The sequence below is a fragment of the Corticium candelabrum genome, chromosome 6 (assembly GCF_963422355.1).
Source record: "Corticium candelabrum chromosome 6, ooCorCand1.1, whole genome shotgun sequence".
Taxonomy (NCBI): Eukaryota; Metazoa; Porifera; class Homoscleromorpha; order Homosclerophorida; family Plakinidae; genus Corticium; species Corticium candelabrum.
In genome coordinates this window covers 177,527-201,379 of record NC_085090.1, presented here as the reverse complement: position 1 = coordinate 201,379, position 23,853 = coordinate 177,527, and the positions used below count along the sequence as shown (strand labels likewise).

The window sequence follows — 23,853 nt, the reverse complement described above, 5'->3', positions numbered from 1 at the left end:
ATGAGCTTAGGTTTAGATCATTATGAGGTAGGTAGAATTGACAAATTGAAGAAAAGAGACTAATGCGTCACAACTATACACCATAAAATTTGACTACTGGTACAAAGAACGTTTGTAATATCTGTCATGGAGTGTCGTTCCAGAATTGGACTCTTTGCACATGAACTTGCTCATCAAAGACAAATAGTAAACAACTGCTGAATGGAAGTCGTGAACTCATTGTTGAGTAGTGAAAAAGAAGAAAGAAAAAAGTGTGTGTGTGTGCGCGCACGCGTGCGTGTGTGTGTGTGGTGTGTACATGTGTGTGTGTGTGTGTGTGTGTGTGTGTGTGTGTGTGTGTGTGTGTGTGTGTGTGTTTGTGTGTGTGTGTGTGTGTGTGTGTGTGTGTGTGTGTGTGTGTGTGTGTGTGTGTGTGTGGTGTGTGTGTGTACATGTGTGTGTGTGTGTGTGTGTGTGTGTGTGTGTGCGCGCGCGCGTGTGTACGTGTGTGTGTGTACGCGTGTGTGTGTGTGTGGTGCGATAGCTCAGTTGGTTAGAGTCATCTTATGGAGTGTTCACATCCGGGACCTTAAAGGGTTACAAGTTCAAGTCACAGTGATGCGAGCTATGGCGTAAGTTCCTTAAGCAATTAGCTAACACACGTTTGCTCCTTTCGACTCAGGAGTATAAATGAGTACCTGGTCATTGACTGGGGTCCTAAGTGGCCATCCGCTGTGACGTGACATCAGCCACTGGGGTCCTGGTGAGACTTCAGGTGCTCACACCACAGTTGGCTTCACAAGTCGGTGCTCCTGCGAGTGCCTGGCCCGGCTCCAGGCGTTTGCTAGCGCAGGCTCAGAGTTCCCTGAGTAGCGCACAGGGCCCAGTTTAATTAACAGCTGAGGCGTGACCTCTAAGAGGCAGCTTCTGACATTAGCTGTTTCCCCCTAGGTGTGAACTTTGAAAATCATCAATATGTCCGCTGTGTTTTGGACTTTCGCGATGATCTCGGTATCGTTAGAAACCGCTAGGTCTGGCATTTCTGTTTATCAAATTATATCGGCCCTTGCTACAAACCAAACGAAAGAATAATACTTTTGCATATCAAAGACAAATGGGTGGAGCAATGGTTATTATCCAGTTAAAACCAAGTGTGCTATCAAGTAATATTTTGCAGACCCTTTTCATAGAAGTATATTACTAACCTTTGTAACCAGAAACGTAAAATCATGTATGAATTTAGCAAATGGTGTAACGGTGCTACAAAATAAATACTTGCATCTAACTCTAAACCTAGGTGTTGCAATGGATACTGAAAGTGTTTGTTTAGTCAGACAATGAGTCAGCCATCGAGTCAATTACCGATTCCACCCTTCACTTAGCCATTAGTCCTAAACACTACACACAAATCGAACTGTTGTGGAGTATATGATACAGCGTGTGGAAAAGTGTAAACATGGAGGGCTAATTTTTCCTTTCTTTTGACTTACCTTTGCGATCTAATTGAATGTAGCTGTCCAACTATCAGGGGCATAGCGATAGTCCTATGAATGGGTTTCCTACATGTACCATTTTGAAGCATAATTCCTAGTGCCTTGACTGTCTAAATATAGGAATGGCAACATGATCAGCCAGCGGCTCAGAACACCGTTAGAACATCCTAGCAGCATTTGAATTTCAATATAGTAAGCATCTTCTGATACCAAACCACAACATGATTGTAAAAGTCTGAAAACAGCAACATTTAAGCCTGGACCAGCTGCCTGCATGGTTCACAATAGTGACTGATTCGTCAACGTCAACGTCTGACGCCATATTGTGAACAAGTCAACGTCAACGTCAGCGGCAATATTGTGAACCAGGCTTTGAATGTGAATGACGCTGCATCTGTCTTTCCAGCTGATCCAGATAAGCAAAGAACGATTGCCCCCATTCTTGAATAAAATCTCCATTCCACACTCCAATCTCCATAACCTTTAATAATTAACTGCTACGTTCATGATTGAGTATTTTCTTTGCAGCTGACAGCTGTAAATGCTGTTGAGCCATGTCTGCAAACAGCACCTACGAAATTTACGAAATAATCACCAATATACAAACATTTAAAACTTCTTTATGTGCAACATTAAAATATTAATATTATGCCAATAAGTCAAGATAATTTGACATTACAAACCATTAGTTGTCCGTCATTTTTACTACATTAATTAGAGTACATATGTTGTAACTAAATGTGAAATGTAATTAAACTTTCTGACGCTATATACACCTTTTGACCTACAAGACCCAAAATCCTTCTGTTACAACTAACTTTGGCACTTAACGCATGTTCTACCCAATCACTCAATGTATGTCTCAAAAGCGAAACCGCTCTAATGAATAGTGAACGACATTACAGTTCTAAACCGTGACCGGTGTAATCATATCTCGTCACGTGATAACGTTGTGCATTACTAAGGTTTTAGCGCAACCCACTCGTCTCAGCTAGGGATTGCTCTAGCTATCTAGAAAAGACAAAGTGCAACATCTCCATGCTTGCGTACTTACAGGTCAGTCGCTTCGTCCGATAAACAGACGCGCTCACAATGCACGTTCTTCCGCCAAATTTCTGTTGAAGACGACACTAATGATTTTTGCAACAACACCGCGGCCGCTCAGGCAAGCACACAAAAAATTCAAGCTGTCAGACTGCAGAATCACTATGCAGAAACACTGTGGAACAACCAAAATGTTACAAGTCAGGTACAGCTACACGTACCGCATGGCAAGCACCTTCGCGCCCTAGCTAGGCATGCAGGCGCGTAGCCAGGGGTTTGATCTAACTAACCCCCAGCATCCTCAAAGTGACGTAATTCTGAAAGTCTTCACCAAAAGATGGGTCTTGCATCTAATGAGAGACCCAGGTCGTCGCATGAATGGCACTTTTGGAAACACTCGGTGACCGGTACATGTAGCAGCTGTAAGAGAGGTCCGCTTACTAACGCACTTGTACAGGAAGACATTCTGCGTCTACCTCGGATCTTTGCAGTCATTTTCCTTCGCTGATTTTGTTCGCGCGCTGCATTATTCAACAGATTAAAATGTAAGCGTAGCTTTAGTCTGCTCGTCTGTTTGTCAAACAGGCAAGTGTGGAGTACCTCTATAGACAAAATTATCATCATTTATTTCACACACTGCATGGTAACGTAATATAACAGCAAATCAATGGAACCAATTGGGTTCGAAGCTAGCCTAGCTATACTGGAAAGTCAGGCATAGCTACGCAAAATGTACGCAGTACCAAAACTAGCAGCAGTCTGCATAGTTGTTATCAAATGTCTTTCAAATCTAGGCACTCGTACACAATATCTTTATGTCATAACGAGTTCTCTAGTTGTTCAAGTTTTAACTCTAATAATTAAACTACTATAAACAATTTCATGTTGAACAGCTCTATGGTTAGGTACGGTCGAACCCCCTTGGTGAACTGCTGGCTACGCGCCTGCGCTCTCTAGACGCCTGGTTGTTGGCGGAAAAACAATGTTACATGCATGTGCAAATGTAGACTAGGCGTTGCTTCTATATGCTAAACCCTTACATAAAGTAAAAGACTACACACCATGTACTGTATGGACGCCCGAATTCTCGTTAGCTACTAAACAAAGAGAGGCGGAGCCTTATGATGACATGTCGGTATGACACCACTTCTCGTCTATTGTAGCCTCGTTCCCAGACTCTCTCGCGCTAGTTGTGTCCGGTGCCCGTATGACAATTCCAGGCGCGCGAGAGTCTGGGGACGAGGCTAGTCTATTGGTCAGAACAGCTTCATTTGCATCTGCGCTAATCGAGTACTGTACATGTGTAGATACGGTCTTACGGTCACACGTCAGACGACTACTATACCCTTAGCCCGGATATCCGGGCCTCGGGTAAATATATTCACACATATTACAGAGTCTTAGTAATTAGACTGTGAAATGCGGCATTTCCTCAGCAACTGAGTTGACCTCCAAAATGATATCGAAAGCTCTTGAGTTGCCCGTTGTAAGTAAGCAAGTCCGTTCCAGAATTAATTAGAGTCAGGACTACTACGCGAGACTACGGACGCTTCTGGAACCTAGTTGAAAATGGAAATTTTAGTTGAACCAGAGGCGGAGAAAGGCGGGATCATGATGTGCAAGTAGACACTTAGCCAAAACATGTGTGAAACATAAATAGTTACTGAGTTAATTACATTCTAACAGTACTGGTAACGATGCGCACGCGCAACACTATATCCGGGATCTGTAGACTACCAGCTTAGGCGCATCCAACACTGAGAGCAACGTCTGCTATGTATCGACGTTTTCGTTCCATTTCGCAACATGTGCAGAGATGTTGTGGGGTAAGATTTTGAGTGTGTCTGTTTGACATACAGTGAAGTGTTGCGGGGTGGTATGTTTCTCTTCTGAGATTCCTTTCACTTCATTTCCTTCTGTTTTAGATTTCATGGCGTTACTACGGAGCAGGCACTGGAGTAAGCAACTAAAGTACATTGTAGAGTGTAGTAAGAATGTTTGTATATTTTTGTTGGTAATTAATTAATTAATTAGCTATTAGTTGCACATTGTAGCTTGCATAAGGTACACAAAGTCACATTATTGCAGATTGAAGTTTTGCTAATATTTGAGAATGGGGAACATCTTGTTCACACATTCTATTTTAATACGTAGACAATGATGGCATGGATCCTACCTGTAAATGCCATCATGTGAGAGACCATACCCATAGCACGTAGTTTCCTTCACTGTCTGTCTGTCTGTTTGTTTGTCTGTCATTTGTTTGATAAATATAAACATCAGAGTGGAATGTAGGGCAAAATTTTGGTTGGACATCGTGCTCTAGCAAAGAGGTTGACCTGACATTTAAATTTTGTGCATTCATTTTGTATTTGATTTCACAATCCTTTCTTGTAATTATTGACATCAACAGTTAGTTCAATTTCTTTATTTGTTGCATTATATTCACTGCTGTATTTATTTGCTATCAAAATATAAACTGTTACAGTATTACAGTGTTGTCATTTATGCACTCATGCATCTGGTGATGATCAACTCTATCATTAGATCTTGCCTGCTGCTTTGGTCGGTTGTCTAGACTTTTGGGTCGCTCATTGATTCCCTCCCATTAATGCAATAACCACTACATCTTGACTACTCATGTAGGTATGTCTGATCAAAGCGAAATTGTGGTCAGACATGAACACCAGTTGGTCGGTCAATGACTGACCATATATTCCACTCTGAACATTGTTGCCAACAACTAAACTAAAGCTAATGAAAAAGTAACTAATCGTTTGTCTGTCTGTCTGTCTGTCTGTCTGTCTGTCTGTCAATACATATATTTTCAAACATGAACTACGATACAATAGCAATAACCGCTAATTACTTGTGTCAATAAAATGTTCCTAAAGCAACTGCATACTAGTAACTACATAAAGGGACATAGATGTCCCTGTCTAAAAAATTAAAGAGCAACTTGTGTCTGACTGTCTGTCAACGATCTTCACTTGACGGCTGATCTTCTTTGATAAAACTTTAGCATTACATGATTGTAGAGCAACTGATAAGCATCGACTCCAATAATTCTTGAACTGGCCTCCGTTTTTCTTGCCAAATTCGTCAACCGATTTCTCAGACAGTTGATGGGGGTACTTGTGAGCCTCCCAGCCCCAACACCCAAAGTGTTCCAGTACTAAAGGAATCTATCTGTCTATTGTCTCACTGTCACTGTCTGTTTGTGTGCGTCGTTGCCTGTCTGTCTGCCATAGCAATCTGGCATAGAACTGGCACAATGAGGTCTATCAACTGTTTGTACAGTATTAAAAAGGGTTGTAGAAAATTTATTTTGAGACATGACATTGACATTAGATTAGCATTGCTGTAGGAATGCTGGGAAAGAAGGGGTCTTGACTCCGACAGTTGTTATTTGCCAGAGCTGACTTGAACCACAATAATTATGCATGATATATGCTGGCCTTTAACTTTAGACTTCTAACTCACGAGCTTAACACTCACGTAGACTGTTGTTTCACTGATAACTGAAAGCTTGTAACATTACATGAGCATATGTACATGGCCATCAGATTATGACTTTGTAGCAGGTCCTGTTGGAGGGTTTAATGTATTTATCCTGAAATGTCAATTACCGGGAGATTTGACAGATGCTTTCATTTAATGTTTTCTTTCTCAAATATGTTTAGACTTTGGAAAAGTACAATCTGTGCATTATACATTACAGCAAGGGTTTGTGTAAAAGCACTATGATAATTTTGTTACGTACTATAGTACTATGTTGCTAGTCTGGTTTTAGTTAGTTAATTAGCAACAGATTTTAAGATTGGCCAACATGAAACAACTGAATGTAGTTAGGATGTAGGCAATTACAGGCTTATGTAACAATAATTATTGACAGAACCAGACGTTGTGTACATACTGTGTTTTGTATTGTTACATCAACAAACTGGCATCATCTATAGCTATGGAATGAATCAATTATTATCAGTATTTATACTTACATCGGTAGTTATCTACGGATTTGATAGATTTATTACGTAGTTCATTAAATCATGTTCTTTGATTAAGTCTAAGCTTCTACTAAAACATTTTATTTTGGACTTAATACTGAAATTAGCATACTTGTATTACGTTTATACTATACATAAGTAGTTTTCTTGATATGGATATTTTAGTAATTAACTAAAAGAGTTTGGTAATTATGGGTCAATTTGTAATAACAATGTTATTGTAGCCAACTACTAAACTCTTCATCAATGGTGACTTTGTTGAGTCGAAGACGAAAGAGTGGATTGATGTACACAATCCGGTCAGTGAACAAATTTGTAGTATTGTGTAAGGTGATCACTTGTTGTCTTGTAAACTGTTACTGCTTTACTTTCTATTAACTGTACATAGAAATATATTTTCCTGCTGTAGACTGAACTTGCCGGTTTCTTTCTACATGGGAATCAGCATGACTTGTTTTTTGGTTTACTGAATAGTTTGCTCATTTAATTAGTTACCATCCTGCTGTGCACTGTTGTTTGGGTGGTTTCTATAATTTGGTGGACGGACATTTCAAGTTATACACCAACACACAGACAGTTTTTCTCAGACGTCAACTTGAGAGGGGATGCATGATTAATATCAATCACCGATCAATTATCAGTTATGTTGTTGAATTCAAGAAGCTATGTTTAGCAACTCTAAAAGTTTACACGCCATGCATGCTTTAGAAAATAGTGTGCAACATTTGGCTTGGCTGCCTTTATTCCCTCCTGGGGAACACTGGCTTTTAACTGCATGGTGTGCTTTGGTTGTATTCAAGCAGAGTGTGATATTGTGTGTTGGTTATGGGTACAGTAGTTCATGTTATGCAGTTATCTGAGCACGCAGATTGGCAGATCGTATGTTTGTGGCAGTGCACCTGCCATCATGGTGCATGCTGTCCTACTGCTCCACCAGGTAGGTCTGTATGAGTCACGTGCATAAACAAAAGGAAATGCAGCTTACCAGGTTGATCAACATGGCTACATAGAAGCTGTAGGATATGTCAGTCAATGATAACTTATTATTATATGTATATACAGCGTGAAAATTGTTGTGTTTTATGATACGTACATTTTGAATTTGTGAACACATAAAGAATGCCCAGTTAGTTTGGATAATCAACATTCTACTGTAGTTGACTAGATGCCTCAGTGGATTATCAAGCAGGTAATTGACCAATAGGGAGGTCAGGTCATAATTATCAAAGTGATAAGTTGGTAGTTAGTTTTAATTCTATGAAGTCATAAATACCAACTACAATAATTAAGACATATCCTGTTATTTGGTATTTATTGTGCGATGGTGTTTGGTATCTATTTGAAACAAGGTTGTGATGTGTGACCTTGATGGTTTGAACTTCGTTACCTTTTTATTGGCAGCAAGTAAAACTAACTTATTTGTGATTCTAACATTCTTAGATATCTCAACACTGTAGCTAGAATGTTATTTTACAGACCTAGGGGTCTTAGTTATGCTTGGTAATTAATTGGCTTGTCAGAAACTTGTCTTGTCTAACTCTTCATGCTATTCAGGCTACCAATGAGGTCGTTACTCGAGTTCCATGCACTACAAAGGATGAGATGGAGTTGGCTGTTTCAGCAGCAAAAGAGTCATTCAAAAGTTGGAGTGATACGTCTATATTGACACGACAACAAATCATGTTCAAGCTTCAAAATCTTATTCGATCAAACATGGTGAGTGAGATGTTTGCAAACGGTAATTAGTGTTTGACAGGTGATTGCATATTGTGTTAGTATACGGAGATGCATGTATTTGGTACAACTATAATAATGTTAAATAACAATTAATTACTTGTTGATCATCAGAATTTCTAAAACATTGGGACAGACAGATGGCTCCTATTTTTTTGTGTGTGTGTGTGTGTGTGTGTGTGTGTGTGTGTGTGTGTGTGTGTGTGTGTGTGTGTGTGTGTGTGTGTGTGCCATGGTTGATTTACATCATCAAAACTTGCTACCCATCATAAAACTGTAACATCAAAGGTCATAATCTCAGTGGAGACAAGGAACGTGAACAACAAACGAGTAACGTTCTCTGCACTCTTATCTAGACTCATGGAATTTGTTGACACTACAATACCACTGATGCAAGTGGAATAACAAAAAAGGGAATCAATCGAAAAAGTCTCAGCTCTATCTGGTATCCTTGTTTTGAAAAAAATCCTTTAATACACAGAAAGCTGTGGGCTGTCTGCGCAATGGTATGCACATGTCACAGGCAACTGTAGGCATGTGTCACTACTTAGTAAGGACCTGCTACACGCATTCGCACAGTAAACAGTACACATACAGAACAAACTATTAGCAAAATTTATGATCAACAAGTAATTAATTTTGCATGACCTAAGAATATAGTTTTTGTGCCATACATTATTCTTCTCTAATTTTGTAGATGACTAATCAAGTTTAATGTGAAGTATGTACTAGTTGAAAGTGGAGAATTAAGATTGTAGATGTTTTGTTAATTAATCATTTCAAATTTTTTACCTGACAGGCTAATGGATTCAGATTTAATTTAAGCACTTACACAGTGTTCTGCCCAGGATTTTCGGAGTGGTGGTCGGGTATCCACTGCATAAAGGGGCGTGGGTTATTTAAGATAGAGAGAGAAGTAGAGCAAATGGCCAAATGATCACACTGTTGATGGTCCATTATCTGAAAGAGCAGACTAAGAAAACTGCAACTTCTGTCAACAGTTCGGACTATGTTGCCCAGTCTCACGTTTATACTATGGCATGGTTTTACGTCTGCCGTCCATGCACCAGCTGCAGGTTTTGAACAGCCAGTGCTCCTGTCTAGCAAAGATCTTTGAAGATGACTTTGACTGGCTCTGTTACAGAGCACCTAGGATATTGCCTTGTTATCACTGACATGCAGACTGCTGTGTTGGATCTCACCCTACCTTAGTGCCCTGAGCGATAAATCATGTTATATAGATTGTATTCGGGTATGCCGCCATCTTACCGTGTGAGCAAAGTACTTACCTGTCAACAAACTGCTCACCTGTCAATGGTCATTAGCTTGTGGCAAGTAAAACACTGTCTAAAATATTTGGTAGTGGTAGAAACATGTGGAGTGATGGTTGGGCCCGACCACCTCTGACCATCGTGGGCAGAACCCTGCTTACATGCATCTGATTAAGATTAGATTCTAGTTGTACACTTTAGTTTTAACATTTAAGTCATTTTAGGATCTGAGTTTACTGTGTGGCATTATTGGTACTCTCAGGTTTTTTGAGTATTATTAATGTAGTTTTGGGTGTACGGTTTTGTTGTGTGTATAGGGTGAGTTGGCCAAATCTATAACTTTGGAACAGGGCAAGACACTACCTGATGCAGAGGGTGACGTACTACGTGGTCTACGTAAGTGTATTTGAAGTCGTTATGACATGTTGGTTGTATATACAATATTTTCTGTATTATCATTATGTATTGGGTTGTATTAATGTTGTCATGATGTTATATTTTAGTTGTATCGGTTATCTGTATTGCAGACTTTTTATTGTCAAGTTTGTAATGCATCAACAGCTGACAAGCAGAGCCAAACTTATCTAGACATGTTTTTATTTAAATAATGAACACTATTCAGAGCTTACTAGAAATTTAAATAAAGTTTTGTTCTCTTGTTAGTCAAACTAGACTCGTACCTAGTCATCTTCTTGTGCGTCTGTATATATATATGCACATGCATGCTCGACCACATGCATATATGGGAACACAAGAAGAGAACTGGGTATGAGAATAAGTTAGTGGAAACAACTTTGATTGCATCTTGGAAAGAACAAGGTAAGTTTAGGGTTTAATTAACTAGTTTGTCTGTCTTTAATATGTTTTGTTATTTCTGTGATGTAACTTCGTGATCTTGTTGTTATGGTGTATGAAATCAATTGTTATGGTGTATGAAATCAATTGTTATTGTGTATGAAATCAGCAGCTTTGTCTTTGGTGTTATTGCAGAGGTAGTTGAGCATGCTTGCTCGATCACATCATTGCAACTTGGAGAAACATTACCGTCAGTGAGCAAAGACATGGACACAATCTCGTACAGAGTTCCACTAGGTGTGTGTGCAGGAATCACTCCGTAAGATGAATGATCACATTATATAACATAGATAAAGAAATTGTTCATTTTTATTTATTTTGCAGGTTCAACTTTCCTGCCATGATTCCTTTGTGGGTAAGGCACCTGAACTTGTATAGAACTTTTCTTTTGTACAGTAGCATTATGCAATAGTTGAGTTGTTACTTAAACAGTTTTGGTGTTGAAATGCGAATAGCTCAGCAACTGCTTATTTAATTAAAATGTGTAGTGGTGACTGTACTTAACATTTTAGTTTAGCAACAGAAGTATTTATGCTAGAAGTTTTTTTAATGTCAAGGGTTTATCATTTGCAGGCATGCATATTTGCATGTTGGTTATTACTACTAAACATGTGTGTAAGAGTATTTTTCTGAAATTGTTTTGTCTTAATTACTATTGAATTTGCAATATTTTACTCCACGTATAGTTGGATGCATTGTCGTTTAGGTAGTGAAATATCGATACATACCATGTTAAGAAGTAGGTGTTGCATACTGAGGGCAGACTTGCTTTGTAAAGGGATGAATGTTCAACATTTTGTTGTTGTACACACTGTCAGTGTACATGAACATTATGTCATTGTCCCACATTGTTTGGTAGTTAAAAGTAGAATAATTAGATTGATGTGCTACATGTTGATGGCTTACATCATGTTTGATGCCAACTAGCAAGGTTTATATCTATTGGTAGTTTGGACATAATTTGACAATTGGTAGTGATGTGTAGACACTAATGTGATTGACTGACATTCTTAATTAAGGCTGGTTTACAATATTGACGTCAACATAAAAATGCGGGCGGCATCCTTTGATGTTGATGCTGACGCTGACACTGGAATAGGATGCATTTCTATTCCAGTGTCAGGGTCAAAGTCGGTGTCACTGTCGATATTATGAACCAGGCTTTACTGCCTGAACTGGTTGACGGAGTTGGAAGTTTTCTGGTGGTGGCACTAGCTGTTACTGTTACATTGCACAGACATACTTTAACTTGCCTTTGTCTATCTTGTGTAAGGTACCATGTTTGTAAAGAGTTAGGATAATGAGAATTCTGGGAAGAGACGCTTCATATGTTTGGTGTTTTCAGATGTTTCCATTGGGTCTGGTTTGTGGCAACACGTTTATATTGAAACCATCAGAACGTGATCCGGGTGCATGTATGATCCTGTGTGAGATGGCAAGAGAAGCAGGCGTTCCTGCTGGTGTCCTCAATGTCATACATGGATCACGAGATGGTGAGAATGTTATATTTAATTAACTTATGTTAAATTTTATTTTTAGCAAAATACCGTAAAAGATGAAATATTGGTGGGGAATTTATTTTGCGGATTGGCAGATTTTCAGCGACCGCTAATATGTAGACTTTTCTTGATATTTCTTTGACCGTCTCCCCAAAGAACATTTGAATTGTCCCCTGACATTCAGTGATTGCAAGCTCAGTTCTTTCAAACATTTGTCACTCTTCTCTAACCGTTTCTTTAATCTGGTCGCGAATAGTCTATACAGAATTGCAGTTACATCTGCTCCAGTATCTAGTTTGAATCTCAACGGGATTCTGTCCACCTGAAGTGTCACCCACCAAGGATCCACATGTGAATTTTGACACCTAGTTGTGACTATATCTACGGTAAAACATTCTAGATATAGCCATTCTGTATCTGAATCATTCTGGACTTGTGACAGTGTATGAGTTTTGCTTGCTTTGCAAACGTAATAGTAGTGACCGATCTTTCCACAATTCTTACATTTAGCATCTTGCTTTGCAGTCTTTTGTACTATGGTTTGAAAATTTGCCACATCTTGGACCCTTGTCTCGTTCGTGCTGCTTCGAAGGCAAACTTGGTTTGGTTTCTCTTCGAGTTTTTAAAATTCTATCCATTTGTGTATCTGGGCTATTCAACTCGGCTTTGAATGTTCGCTTCTTATGGTTGCTGCGCTCTTATTGTTTTAGATTGTTGTACTCTGCTAACTTCTTTTTCTAAGGTAGGTTCGGCGATCTTTGCGTCTCATAGAGCTCCGTATTTGCAGTGTTTCACTAATCCGTATAGCACGGTTATGAAATTGTCTACGGGTTCTCTTTCTGCTTGTATTCATTGATTGAACAATGATCTCTTGCTTTATGTTTTGTTTTTTTAACAAAATAATCGTCAAAGTTTGTCAAAACCATGCCGTAATTCTTTAGTTCATCTTCAGTTAGTCCGAATGCTACCAGTATATCTTTGGCTTGATTGGCCATGCTGCAAATTAGCATACTAATCTGCATTTCTCCAGACTTCTCAATTAGGTTTGACGCTTGTCAGTAGCCCTCGAAACGGTGTCACTGCTTGATCCAGCTTTTCGGTTTTGCGAAGTCGAATGGTTCTGGTATTTAGTTGAGCTGTGGACATACTCATGCTTGTTACTTTGTAGGTTTGTAACCACTCTGACAACGTCTGATGACTGAAACTTCTGACTTTACTCTTGACACCATGTGCTGCGGGGAGAATGAGTCGTGTTCACATAGTTGATTAGACGCATTATATTGCTCAACACAAGACTATCATAACATGTATACACTAGCCGCTCAATCCAAAGACTACCCAGTCATTTGAATACCGGTTACCCGTATGTGCCGGTCTCTACACATCATGTAATCTATATTTATCTAGATACACTTACACTACACCAATTATGGATGTGTACCAGAACAAATCACATCTGCCTTTAAAATCTTCTTTATTTGTATTATTAAAGGATAACTTTTGGTGATAGACTCGATCAAATGATCTCATCTGATGTTCTCAATTGGTCGAGGTAGGTGTAGCTACTCATCATCTCGTAGAGAAACATTTGTTGTAATCTTGAACTTTTGCACTTGGGTTACATTTATTGGTACATTTTTCTAATAGAGTATTGTCTATGTGGTAGTGCCTATATGTGTAAGTAAACATTATGATGATTATTATGTCGTCATCACCCTCTCAGTAGGGTAAGTGGGGTCTTTACCCTCAACTGGGCGCCCACCAACCCGGCACGTAAGTCCCAGAGAGGTACATGTCTCTGTGTAATCCATATTGCGCTAGTAACTGGCTTATCGATCATTGATTGCGTGCTCTGTGAGGATTTCGCCAGCTCTGAACAGCATGCCCAGTAGATATCAATGACTACCAGGAAGCACTGATCTTTATTGCCAACGATCTCCATGCCAGATCACAGAAACTCCCCATCGATGGAAACAAGTCTAATCTCACAGACATAGCCAAATAGACAGTGAGAAAGAACCAACAGTCTCGTTCCATTATATTGCTGTTGCCACCTGGGATTGAACCCAGGCCATCATGGTCAGACAACCAGAACTCTATAAATATTTTGTTTTTTCAAATAATCTCAGACTTTATTCTAGTGTGGCATTTGGAAGCATTTGCAAGGTTTATAGGAAAGGCCATGACATCTTGTACGAGATATTGTAGGCTACATATCTGAAATTTGTGGAGAGAATGTCCAATTTCTTGTGTACTAGCTGACACAAGAATTACATCATGAACATATTATATTATGTGATAGCTTAGTTGGTTAGAGAGTCATCCTATAGAGTGATTACATCTGGGACTTTGTAGGGTTGCAGGTTCAAGTCACAGTGATGGCGAGCTATGGCATAATTTCCTTGGGCAAGAAACTTATATACAATTGCCTCCTTCAACTCAGAAGTATAAATGAGTACCTGGTCATTGACTGGGGTGGCAAAGGCCTCCGACTGCGACAAAGCCCTCCGACTGCGACAAAGCCCATCAGCCACTGGGGTCCGGATGGGACTTCGGGTGCCCACACCACAGTTGGCGTTGCAGTCGGTGCTCCTGCGAGTTCCTGGCCAGGCTCCAGGAGATTGCTTAGCATAGCCCATAGCTACTGCTTAGTGCACAGGAACCCAGCCATCTGACTGGGGGCATTACCGTTTAACGGCAGTTCCTTATCCATCTATTTTTGCCATTATATTATATTATATTACACACACACACACACACACACACACACACACACACACACACACACACACACGCACACACACACACACACGCACACACACACATATATATATATATATATATATATATATATTATATTACATATATTACATTATGTACATATTATAGTATACAAATATATAGTACATTTTGGGGGAATTTATACATAGAGATTATTAGTTGTATGTGCCATGTCTGACTTGGTGTTGTATGCTTTGCAGCTGTCAACTTTATATGTGATGCTCCTGACATTAGAGCAATTTCTTTTGTTGGATCCAACACGGCAGTAAGTGATGTCGAAGATCAGACGACTTTCTACTTGCTATAATGTGACTAGGGGGAGTATATCTATGAGAGAGGATCAAGAAATGGGAAGAGAGTACAAGCTAACATGGTGAGGTTGTAGTTACTTTGCGTTGAAGTATGGACTATATGTCAGTGTTTACCTAAAGGGTGCTAAGAATCATGGTGTTGTGATGCCTGATGCAAACAAGGAGCATACTTTGAACCAGGTGAGTTAGCAAGATATTGTAAACAAAGTCAGATATGGATTGCCATTATTGTGTAATGTGGGAGCTTGTATACTACAGTATTTGGCATAAGCAGTGAGATTTTGGGAATTTATTATCGACATCAATTTACAATACCTATGTAAGCTGTTTATCGTTTACATGGTAAAGCTACATGTTTTGAAACATCATAATAAGTTAAGTCTACCAATGCTGCTTTACTAAAGCCTTATGTTAAATGAATTAGTCTAGAACTTCATGCATGACTCAGATTACTAGAAACCTGGTTTTGTGAAGCCAAAGTGGTTAGGTATGCTGCTCACTCATAACTTTTGGATTGTGAATATTTTAGGTTTTCCAAGGCAGCTTGGCTGTTAGTTGAGGAAATTGTGTATATTGATATTAGCCTGCTCAGGTGCAAACGAACTGACCCGGAGGTCCGCTCATACCTGTGTATATGACCAATCTGCATGCGATATTTTCACCAGACATAGAGGTAGTAACTTCTAAAGTGTTTGCTTGCGTCCGATGTCCCACATTTCCAGACGTAGCTAAATGGATGTAAGCAGATTTAGCTTGTTACATCAGGTGCAGTGTATATCAGTATTGCATTTATACTGTATGCATACTTGCCATTGTCTTCCAATAGACCTGGTAATCAATAATAGATTTATTACCATAGAGCATGTTGAACTGACTGGGAGGTCCACTGGGGCATGGAAGAACCCAACCCATTAAATGCCCCATGTATGCCCTGCTGTGAATGAAGTGTGAAGGTCATTTGCTATTTACTATCAAAACCAAGGCCAGCAATGGTTAATTCTGCTATAAGAGCATGTTTCGTGACCACCTACAGAGTTAGGTATTACATATATTTAGTCTAAAACACGTGGCAAAGACTGCTGATTAAAGATGTCTTCTGTGTAAGGTAGTCTTGTGAAGTCTTGTCGTAGTTTGCAGTATGCGTGTGGCAGTTGAGATCCTGCTTCTCACGTTACTGTCATAATCAAGTCAAGTTGTGTACACTGGATCATGTTTATTGCTACAACCTGTCCATCTAGGATCACGACTAATTAACTCTATAGTATTATCATAAACAAAAACAATCTTATACTGGAAGTAAACTAAAGACTATTGAAGTGTTTGTATGGAGTAAATTACTGTCAGCATTTGATGGGGCACTTTGACAGTCAGCTGCTGACTACACTGATCATTGTGAGCTGTAGTTAATTAACCGAGCTCTTTGTTGTTGCAGTGTGTGAGTGTGACTTTACATTTGCATGGTTGGTAGTATTCATTTGGATATTCACGTGCTTGCTAGTGTGTGCAAGCATGCTTGATGCACGTGGTGCATATGCATTACAGATAGTGTAACGTACTTTCCACTTCGGAATGACTGGATCTCAGCCAGGTTTGTAATTTGGCTTGCAGGCAATACGTATATGCATAGTTTTGGCAATAGTAGGATAAGGGCCATCAAGAGTAGGCAATGCTACTGTAGGATCAAGTATGTACCTATATCTGCATGGGCAATAATATGTCTAGATTGAAGCCTTTGTACTCTGTTTATGCATTGAGACTTCTTGGTTTTACAATGCAGTAAATATGCAGTAGTAAGCAAAACTTTGCACTTAATAATCTAGTGGGCTAGTGGAGAATTTTTGGGAAGAATTTGGAGAATAGTTGAATGCAGTTTTTCAAAACTGAAAAATACAATAGTATAAATGAGCACTTTCACTGGGTTTTGTTTGTGTTTTGTTTGCACTTGGCAGTTACTGGCATGGTTGCATCTCATAACTGGCAAGCAGTGAACATTGTTGTTTGGTTGTAGTTGGTTGGTGCTGCTTTTGGTGCAGCTGGTCAACGTTGCATGGCACTTTCAACTGCTGTGTTTGTGGGAGAATCAAAGAACTGGATGTCAGATTTGATAGAGAGAGCAAAAAAGCTGAAAGTGAATGCTGGTACACAAGACACATTGTACATGTACCGCTGTTTCTCATCTCTGAATGCGATGCTTCTTTCAGGTGATCAACCTGGTGCTGACATGGGTCCTCTTATTACTCCTGAAGCCAAGCAAAGAGTGTGTGAGCTTGTACAAAGTGGAGTAGACCAAGGAGCTAAGGTACAGTGCATTATCACTGGACATTTATAAATAGATGTGAAAATGTGTTATTGTTATTATCATCATTTAGTTGGAGTTGGATGGTCGAGATATTGTTGTTCCAGGATTTGAAAAAGGCAATTTTGTCGGACCCACAGTCTTGGCTGATGTCAAAGTGAGGAATTGTTCAGCTTGTTGAATTATTTGTTGCACAATTTTTTTCATTACTTTTAGCCTGACATGCGTTGCTACACTGAAGAGATATTTGGTCCAGTACTTGTTGCTTTGTCAGTTGACACTTTGGATGAGGTTAGTTATCTTACTGTGTTTCTGTATTACCACTTTCTTTCTTACTGATGTAATGTACACAGGCTGTGGAATTGATCAATAATAACCCTTACGGCAATGGCACAGCCATCTTTACTACAAGTGGTGCTACTGCCAGGAAATTCCAGAACGATATCGATGTTGGACAAGTAAGTTTACTTGCATGCATGTTACCATCCACTAGAGCGTCATCACAGACATTGTTGCAACTGTGGCCTTACAGGTTTTTTGCATATCATAGGTTGGTATTAATGTTCCTATTCCTGTACCTCTTCCTATGTTTTCTTTTACTGGTTCAAGGGCTTCATTTCGGGGAGACGCAAACTTCTATGGAAAACAGGTTTGTGCTAGTCATATCATTATCACTAGTATCACATAGCCAGCCTTTCTGGATTTGCTCGCTTTCATCATCAGTACATTAGGGTCTGGCTATGATGCATTAATGTATTGAGGCAGACTACGAGTTGCATGATTGTCTGTGTAGGGTATTAACTTCTATACACAAGTCAAAACAATCACCCAGTTGTGGCGAACAGAAGATGTTACTCACTCCAAAGCTGCTACAGTCATGCCCACTATGAGATAAAGCGGCCTTGTGAAGCAGACTGACACTGGACGATACTGAGGTAGTACTATCAAGGCACTGCTTTTTCGTGATGAATTCAATTGTACTGTGCTATGTACTAGAGATTGACTTGATTTGTGGGTAACCTCAATAATCTGATCATTGTATTGCCCGTGTGTGTCAGGTCATCACCATGCATGAGATAGATACCATTGTTTGCTGCTTTTTTTTTATTTTGTAACGTTTCAGTGTCTGTTTAAAACTGCACAGGCAACTAGGATATGCACTGAGTGTAGCTGGAGCACAAGGCACTTCTGGAGAATTTGTACTAGCAAGTGATTTTGGTGTGAAAGAACAAACAGGTGGTTTGGCAATAACATGGCGGTACTGTGCAGCTTGTTGATGTAAACTAAATTTATTACAAAATTCGAAATCAACAGCAACGACTTCAATGACTCTAAATTGGTAGGAAGAGGTTACTAGCATGAAGGCTACAATTACAATTATAGTAGTCACAATGTAGGGAAGTAATAGTTTTCATGTTATAGTACAACATCCTTTACTCTTCTTTTAGCACTAATATATCAACAGTCTGATTTTCAGCTTCCACTGCAGGTTCTTCGACCACAGGTTTTCCTAGTTCACTATCTTCCTCTACTGCGTTGCCATTGGTTTGTACAACATCAACTTTTGTCTCTTCGGCTGTGGTTACTGGTTCGTCTACAACACCTTGACCCTCATCACCAGATGCACAGTCACCGAGCTGAGTAAATCGAATGCACTTCTTCTTTCTCCTAAACATTACACAAACAAGCTCAAGAACAGCACACAAAGTACGGTAGAAAATAAAAAAATCCCATTGGTACATACCACTGCAAACTCACATACAGGACATGATAAAAAGAAAAGGTAAAGCTTAACAATCTAGAGGTCCCAGATGTCCATATATATATATATATATAAGAAGCAGCAGAATTTGAAAAAGATGCCAGGCATGAAGCCAATGTTACCACAGGAGGTGGTCTATTCTATCCACTAGTTTTTGAATCTCCGGACTTCATATCATCTTTCACTCTACAGACTTTAAAAGGAATATGTTCAAAGACATCATCAATCAGTGGGATACCGTTTCCTCAAGCTTTCAAGAACATATTAGAACAGTTGTCTGTACACCTATGGTGCTACAACGCCAAGATGTTACACGCACGTACGCAATTAGAAGTATTACATGTTCGTAGTTGGGATTTGCCTACTTGACTTGGGAGAGATGCTGGGAGGGATGTTGGGGTATTGTAAAATATAATATAATATCTATATATAAGGTATGCAAGAAACTTCACTGTGCACTGCAGTGGAAGCAACATTGTTGGTTATGTTGCTTTGCTGCCATGAATACTACAACACTGGTGGTAGTGTTGCCGAATGAGTAAAGAGCCATTTACAGTCTCAAAACGTTTACATGATAATCCCAAAACGCATTCTGTCCTTATGCCAGACATAGACATCTGTAAATTGTAAAGGCTAAACAGCCTAGTGGTGGTAAGTGTTAAAATGATTAATCTATTGGCACTACAGAATGATGTAGTGTAGTTGAGTCTTGCATTCTTTCAGATAGGAACAGTATTACACCAACTGTAGTTTCAGAATCTCCTTTAGAGTCTTTCAGTACATTCATCTGATAAGGAAGTGACAGATATACAAATAAAGACGAGATTGATGCATAGGCAAATATACATCTCTGGGATATATGTACCGGGAATTTCCGAAACAGCGCCCAGGGCAGCAGTAATAGAAATTCTGTTCTCAATAAGCACTGGCGCGATTCGTAGGAAACTCTGGAAATTGGCAGATTGACTTGAGTACCAGAGTAGGCAAGTGTGAGGCCCATCTTGCAACATCCTGCCTAGATACTTAGTCTTTATAAACTCAGAAGTGCGACCAGACCTGACGGACTTCCTAAACTTCTTGTCAAGCGTTTGTTTAGAGGTTACCTGTTTAATCCACAGCTGTGGGGTTGCCAAACCTGTCCATGCAGCAATGCACATTACTAATACAGCCTCAGAATATCGACCAAATTTGTGCACCACAATCTTGATCCTCATTAGCGGCCCATGGGCTGTAAATGAGAACAGTTTCCAAAAGATGGCCCAGTGGGCAGTCTTTTTTGGCTGGGTGCTGTTCGAAAATTCCTGGTATGTCTGATGAGCACTGATTGAGGCAACGTACTTCACATCACCCTTTCTATTAACCGAGAATGGCCCACATGGAAATTGTGCATTTTCCCCAACATCTGTAATTGAGCATGCTGGCCTTTTTACACTGAACTTTGTGAAGAGATTAATTAAAGTTCTTTGATTGACCAAACCTCTAATGTCTTGCTTTCCTGCCATTAGTACAGATCAAGCTTTACATATCCTACGCAACAGGAAATGAACTTGTAGATAGTCTAATTACTCCTTTATTCCTATATCCAAATTTGAAAATTGTTTGCATGTTAGAATAGTTACAGCTCTCCAACAGAGTTTTCTCCAGATTTGTTCACCAAGCAAACACAATGTCATGTGTGAAAATGGACGGACGTGCCTGCACACATGCTAATTCAACTTAGCTTCAGAAACCTCCATGGTTTCAGCTAGTTACATATAATTGTACTTTCTCATTTAATTAACTTAAGTGCCACCCTTTAGAGATTGCAGCAGGGTCACTTGCAAGTGTTCACCATCACATTACTGGTTCGTACACGTGCAAGATATGAAAGACTCTGAAACTACACGTCTTTCTTCAAGTTTGACGTACTATCCCACTGACGTACATAAAAATTGAGCAGAAGAAAGACAGTAAGCACAAATGAGCAGAGTACAAGAATGGAGAGGAAGCAGAAACTGGAGGAAGGAGGCAAATGAAAAAATCTAAAGCACAATTTTTGCATGGTTGTGGACTATAGCAGTATGTGCTAAGTAAACTGGGCTACTCCCAGTACTATTATCTATAGTGAACTGATCTGGCATTCACATGATGAATCCTGTAGTACATCCAAATAAATATACAGCACCCACTAGAAAGCCCTGGGGTAGGAAATGAATAATCACTGCAGTGCCTAAATGACGGAATGTAGTAGTTGCCTAATTCAAATGTAATACAAACATTAATATTAAAGATAAATCTTACATACCTGCAAGGCTTGCACCACTTCTGTTGCTGATCCAATCCATATCGTGCTCGACACTTCTTCAAGGCAGCTGCATCTATCAACAGACGATAGCACGTGGCAAACCATTCACTGAGGATGGTAAATACCTGTCTGTGATTTGTCTCGCTTCTTCTTTTTCTTCTTTGCTATTGCGTAATTGTCTCTTGCTGACCAACCAGGAAACAACTGTTGGTGTAGTGCACGTTCCCTTCTTGCCATCTCATAATATTTAGCTTGCTCTGATCTGTCTAATGCGTGCCACTACATGAAAAATTGTAGCATGAGTTTCATTACCACATTGGTGAATGCTGAATGACTCACTTTTCTTCCTAAAATTTGATTAATGGCAGCACTTTCTTTTAATGTACATTCTTTTACGACATGCTGCCTCATCTCTTTCATATACAACATGAATGCATTCAGAGGTTTTTTGACGTGTGGACCGGGAGTCATATTGTCTGAGGGTGACATGGGGATCATACCAGCTCCTTGTTGGTGTTGCACCACTTGTGGAGGATATCCTGCCTGTTGCATGACCATCCCTCCTTGTTGGAACTGTTGCTGATAAGGCATCATCATACCCATCTGCCCATGCATTCCACCTTGCTGCATAGGATACTGTCCATAAAATCTGGGCTGTGGATGATGTTGCAGACGAGGTAATCCACTGTTCATAGATGGCATATACTGACCACCAGAAAGAGGAACAGTTTGGCCACGAGGAACCCTAACAAAAAACAAAATCACTACTATTGGGTAGCAGACAGATGAAAACATTAATACATTAGTGTGAAAGTTAAAGGCAGTCTGTTACTCAATAGACATACAACTACAGTACTTTATGCTATTGTATTTCTTATATGTAAAGCAAGTAGTTAGAGCAAGAACATAATTCATAATGCAAATCATTGTTGACATACACAACTGAGTTATGGATGGTGGAAGCTTACATAAGTGATTCTCTATAGATAGGGAGATAAAATAAGTATCTTCCTATCTATTCTAAATTGGTTTGTCTTGGTAATAATGGTGACCAGCAAACAAAATACATTACCCTGTCATCAATTACAGTGAACATTAAGCTACTTTAGTTAACATAATTACATTACTGTGCTGAATCTAGACAGTTACATGTATAATTGTTGTCATGCAGCCTCACCACCAGCCAGCACCTTGACCTACTACCTTTACATCAAAGCAGCAAAAGAGTAAAGTAAAAATAGAGTCTGGCACTGCATGTCAACACATGAAGTAAGTCTGATGTACAGTGATTGACTAATTTAGTTAAATGTTGAACCTGTCAAATCTAACAAATTATCATTTTGAAAAACAGTGAACTACTTGCAGCCCTAACAGCCAACATGACAATTACGAGCCCAGAGTAACTAGTCGTAACCATTCATTCCAACACAGTCCATTATGACAACATTTAACTAGATAAATTGTGCATCATCCATTTTCTAACTGTTAAATGATTATTACATACCACGATTGGCCATGCTCGTATGAGGTCGATGCAACGACAGATTGAGGCTGTGCAGTGAGTGGTGGTGGTCGTAGAGGCATCCGTGCAGATGAAGGAGGTTCCATGTTAGTCGCGTGGTAAGGAGGACAAGGATACAACATGGGCATGCCGCTTCGATAGCTCACTCCAACTGCAGACATGTCGGCCGGCATAGCACGAACCTGACAAAGAGAAAGTAAAATGAGGAGCGACGTTCTCAAGTTTGGCACGAGTTCTTCGTACAACCGCAAACAAGAGCTCAACTTCCGGTGCATGCAAACTCACGAGCAAATCGATGACATGCGCTACTTCACATACTGCCACGAGCAGTCAGGCGATCGATGAAGGCAAACGCGCAGCAAATCGATTCGTCTGCGTCCTTCATAGGAGCAGAAACGATAAGGAGACGAGAAAGTCACGTGCTGGTAGGCTGATTGCCTCATACAACTTGTTGGAAAGCAAAGCGACGACGCAACGTTGGCAAACTGACACGCAACAGGAAAGAAATTCTGCATGCAATATTTCAACGCACGCCCTTCGCTCGTCGACTCGTCTCCGATAAAAGACAGAACGAGCAAAAAACACCGTCCCTTTGACAGACACGCCGACCCTTTGACGTTCGCCGCCGTCGCAGAGATAGGAAGTTGGAGATGCAAGCAGCAACGACAATCAGCACAAACATAAAAACTTTGCTTACCAGTCGGTCGTCGCCGTTTTCTAATTCTTGTTTCAGTCCGAGCTCGTCGTCAAGATGTTCTGCTGCTTCTGCTTCGTCTCCCTCGTCACCGAACGATTTCATTTCATCTCGCGGATTGTCGTCTCCGCCAGCAGCGAGCACCGTCTGAGACATGTCACAATTTCATAAACGACGCGTCTTGGCAAGACGAAATTGCAGCAGACTGCTACTCTGCGCACTCCTGCTACACGGCGGTCTATCAAGAGGAAACTTCAAAGGGCACCGACTGCAATGGTAATTGGCTGACGAATAAGAAGAGTGGCGGCATCCTTTTACGTC

At 39.9% G+C, this 23,853-nt stretch overlaps 2 protein-coding genes across 3 annotated transcripts; one reads left to right on the top strand and one right to left on the bottom strand.

Moving 5' to 3' along the window:
* The first annotated feature begins 4,238 nt into the window (after nucleotides 1-4,238).
* On the top strand, nucleotides 4,239-18,316 carry LOC134181200 (probable methylmalonate-semialdehyde/malonate-semialdehyde dehydrogenase [acylating], mitochondrial). 2 transcript variants are annotated; one of them, XM_062648430.1, is made up of 19 exons: nucleotides 4,239-4,342; nucleotides 4,442-4,474; nucleotides 6,748-6,822; nucleotides 8,078-8,239; nucleotides 9,846-9,924; nucleotides 10,519-10,642; nucleotides 10,708-10,738; nucleotides 11,729-11,876; nucleotides 14,864-14,928; nucleotides 14,980-15,036; nucleotides 15,095-15,154; nucleotides 16,983-17,112; nucleotides 17,176-17,273; nucleotides 17,344-17,427; nucleotides 17,487-17,561; nucleotides 17,624-17,728; nucleotides 17,821-17,919; nucleotides 18,064-18,205; nucleotides 18,267-18,316. In XM_062648430.1, the coding sequence occupies exons 1-18, from the start codon at nucleotides 4,292-4,294 to the stop codon at nucleotides 18,163-18,165; spliced, it is 1,578 nt and encodes a 525-aa protein (XP_062504414.1). In that variant the 5' UTR covers nucleotides 4,239-4,291; the 3' UTR covers nucleotides 18,166-18,205; nucleotides 18,267-18,316. The 2 variants fall into 2 exon arrangements, with proteins under 2 accessions (XP_062504414.1, XP_062504413.1); XM_062648429.1 differs by having other exon boundaries at nucleotides 18,064-18,316.
* Nucleotides 18,317-18,540: 224 nt separating this feature from the next.
* On the bottom strand, nucleotides 18,541-23,753 carry LOC134181201 (transcription factor 7-like 2). Its single transcript, XM_062648431.1, has 6 exons — nucleotides 23,536-23,753; nucleotides 22,821-23,020; nucleotides 21,656-22,061; nucleotides 21,442-21,595; nucleotides 21,317-21,389; nucleotides 18,541-18,938 (listed from the first exon to the last, which is right to left on the bottom strand). Exons 1-6 carry the CDS (start codon nucleotides 23,686-23,688, stop codon nucleotides 18,704-18,706), a joined length of 1,221 nt encoding a protein of 406 aa, XP_062504415.1. The 5' UTR covers nucleotides 23,689-23,753; the 3' UTR covers nucleotides 18,541-18,703.
* Nucleotides 23,754-23,853: the final 100 nt, after the last annotated feature.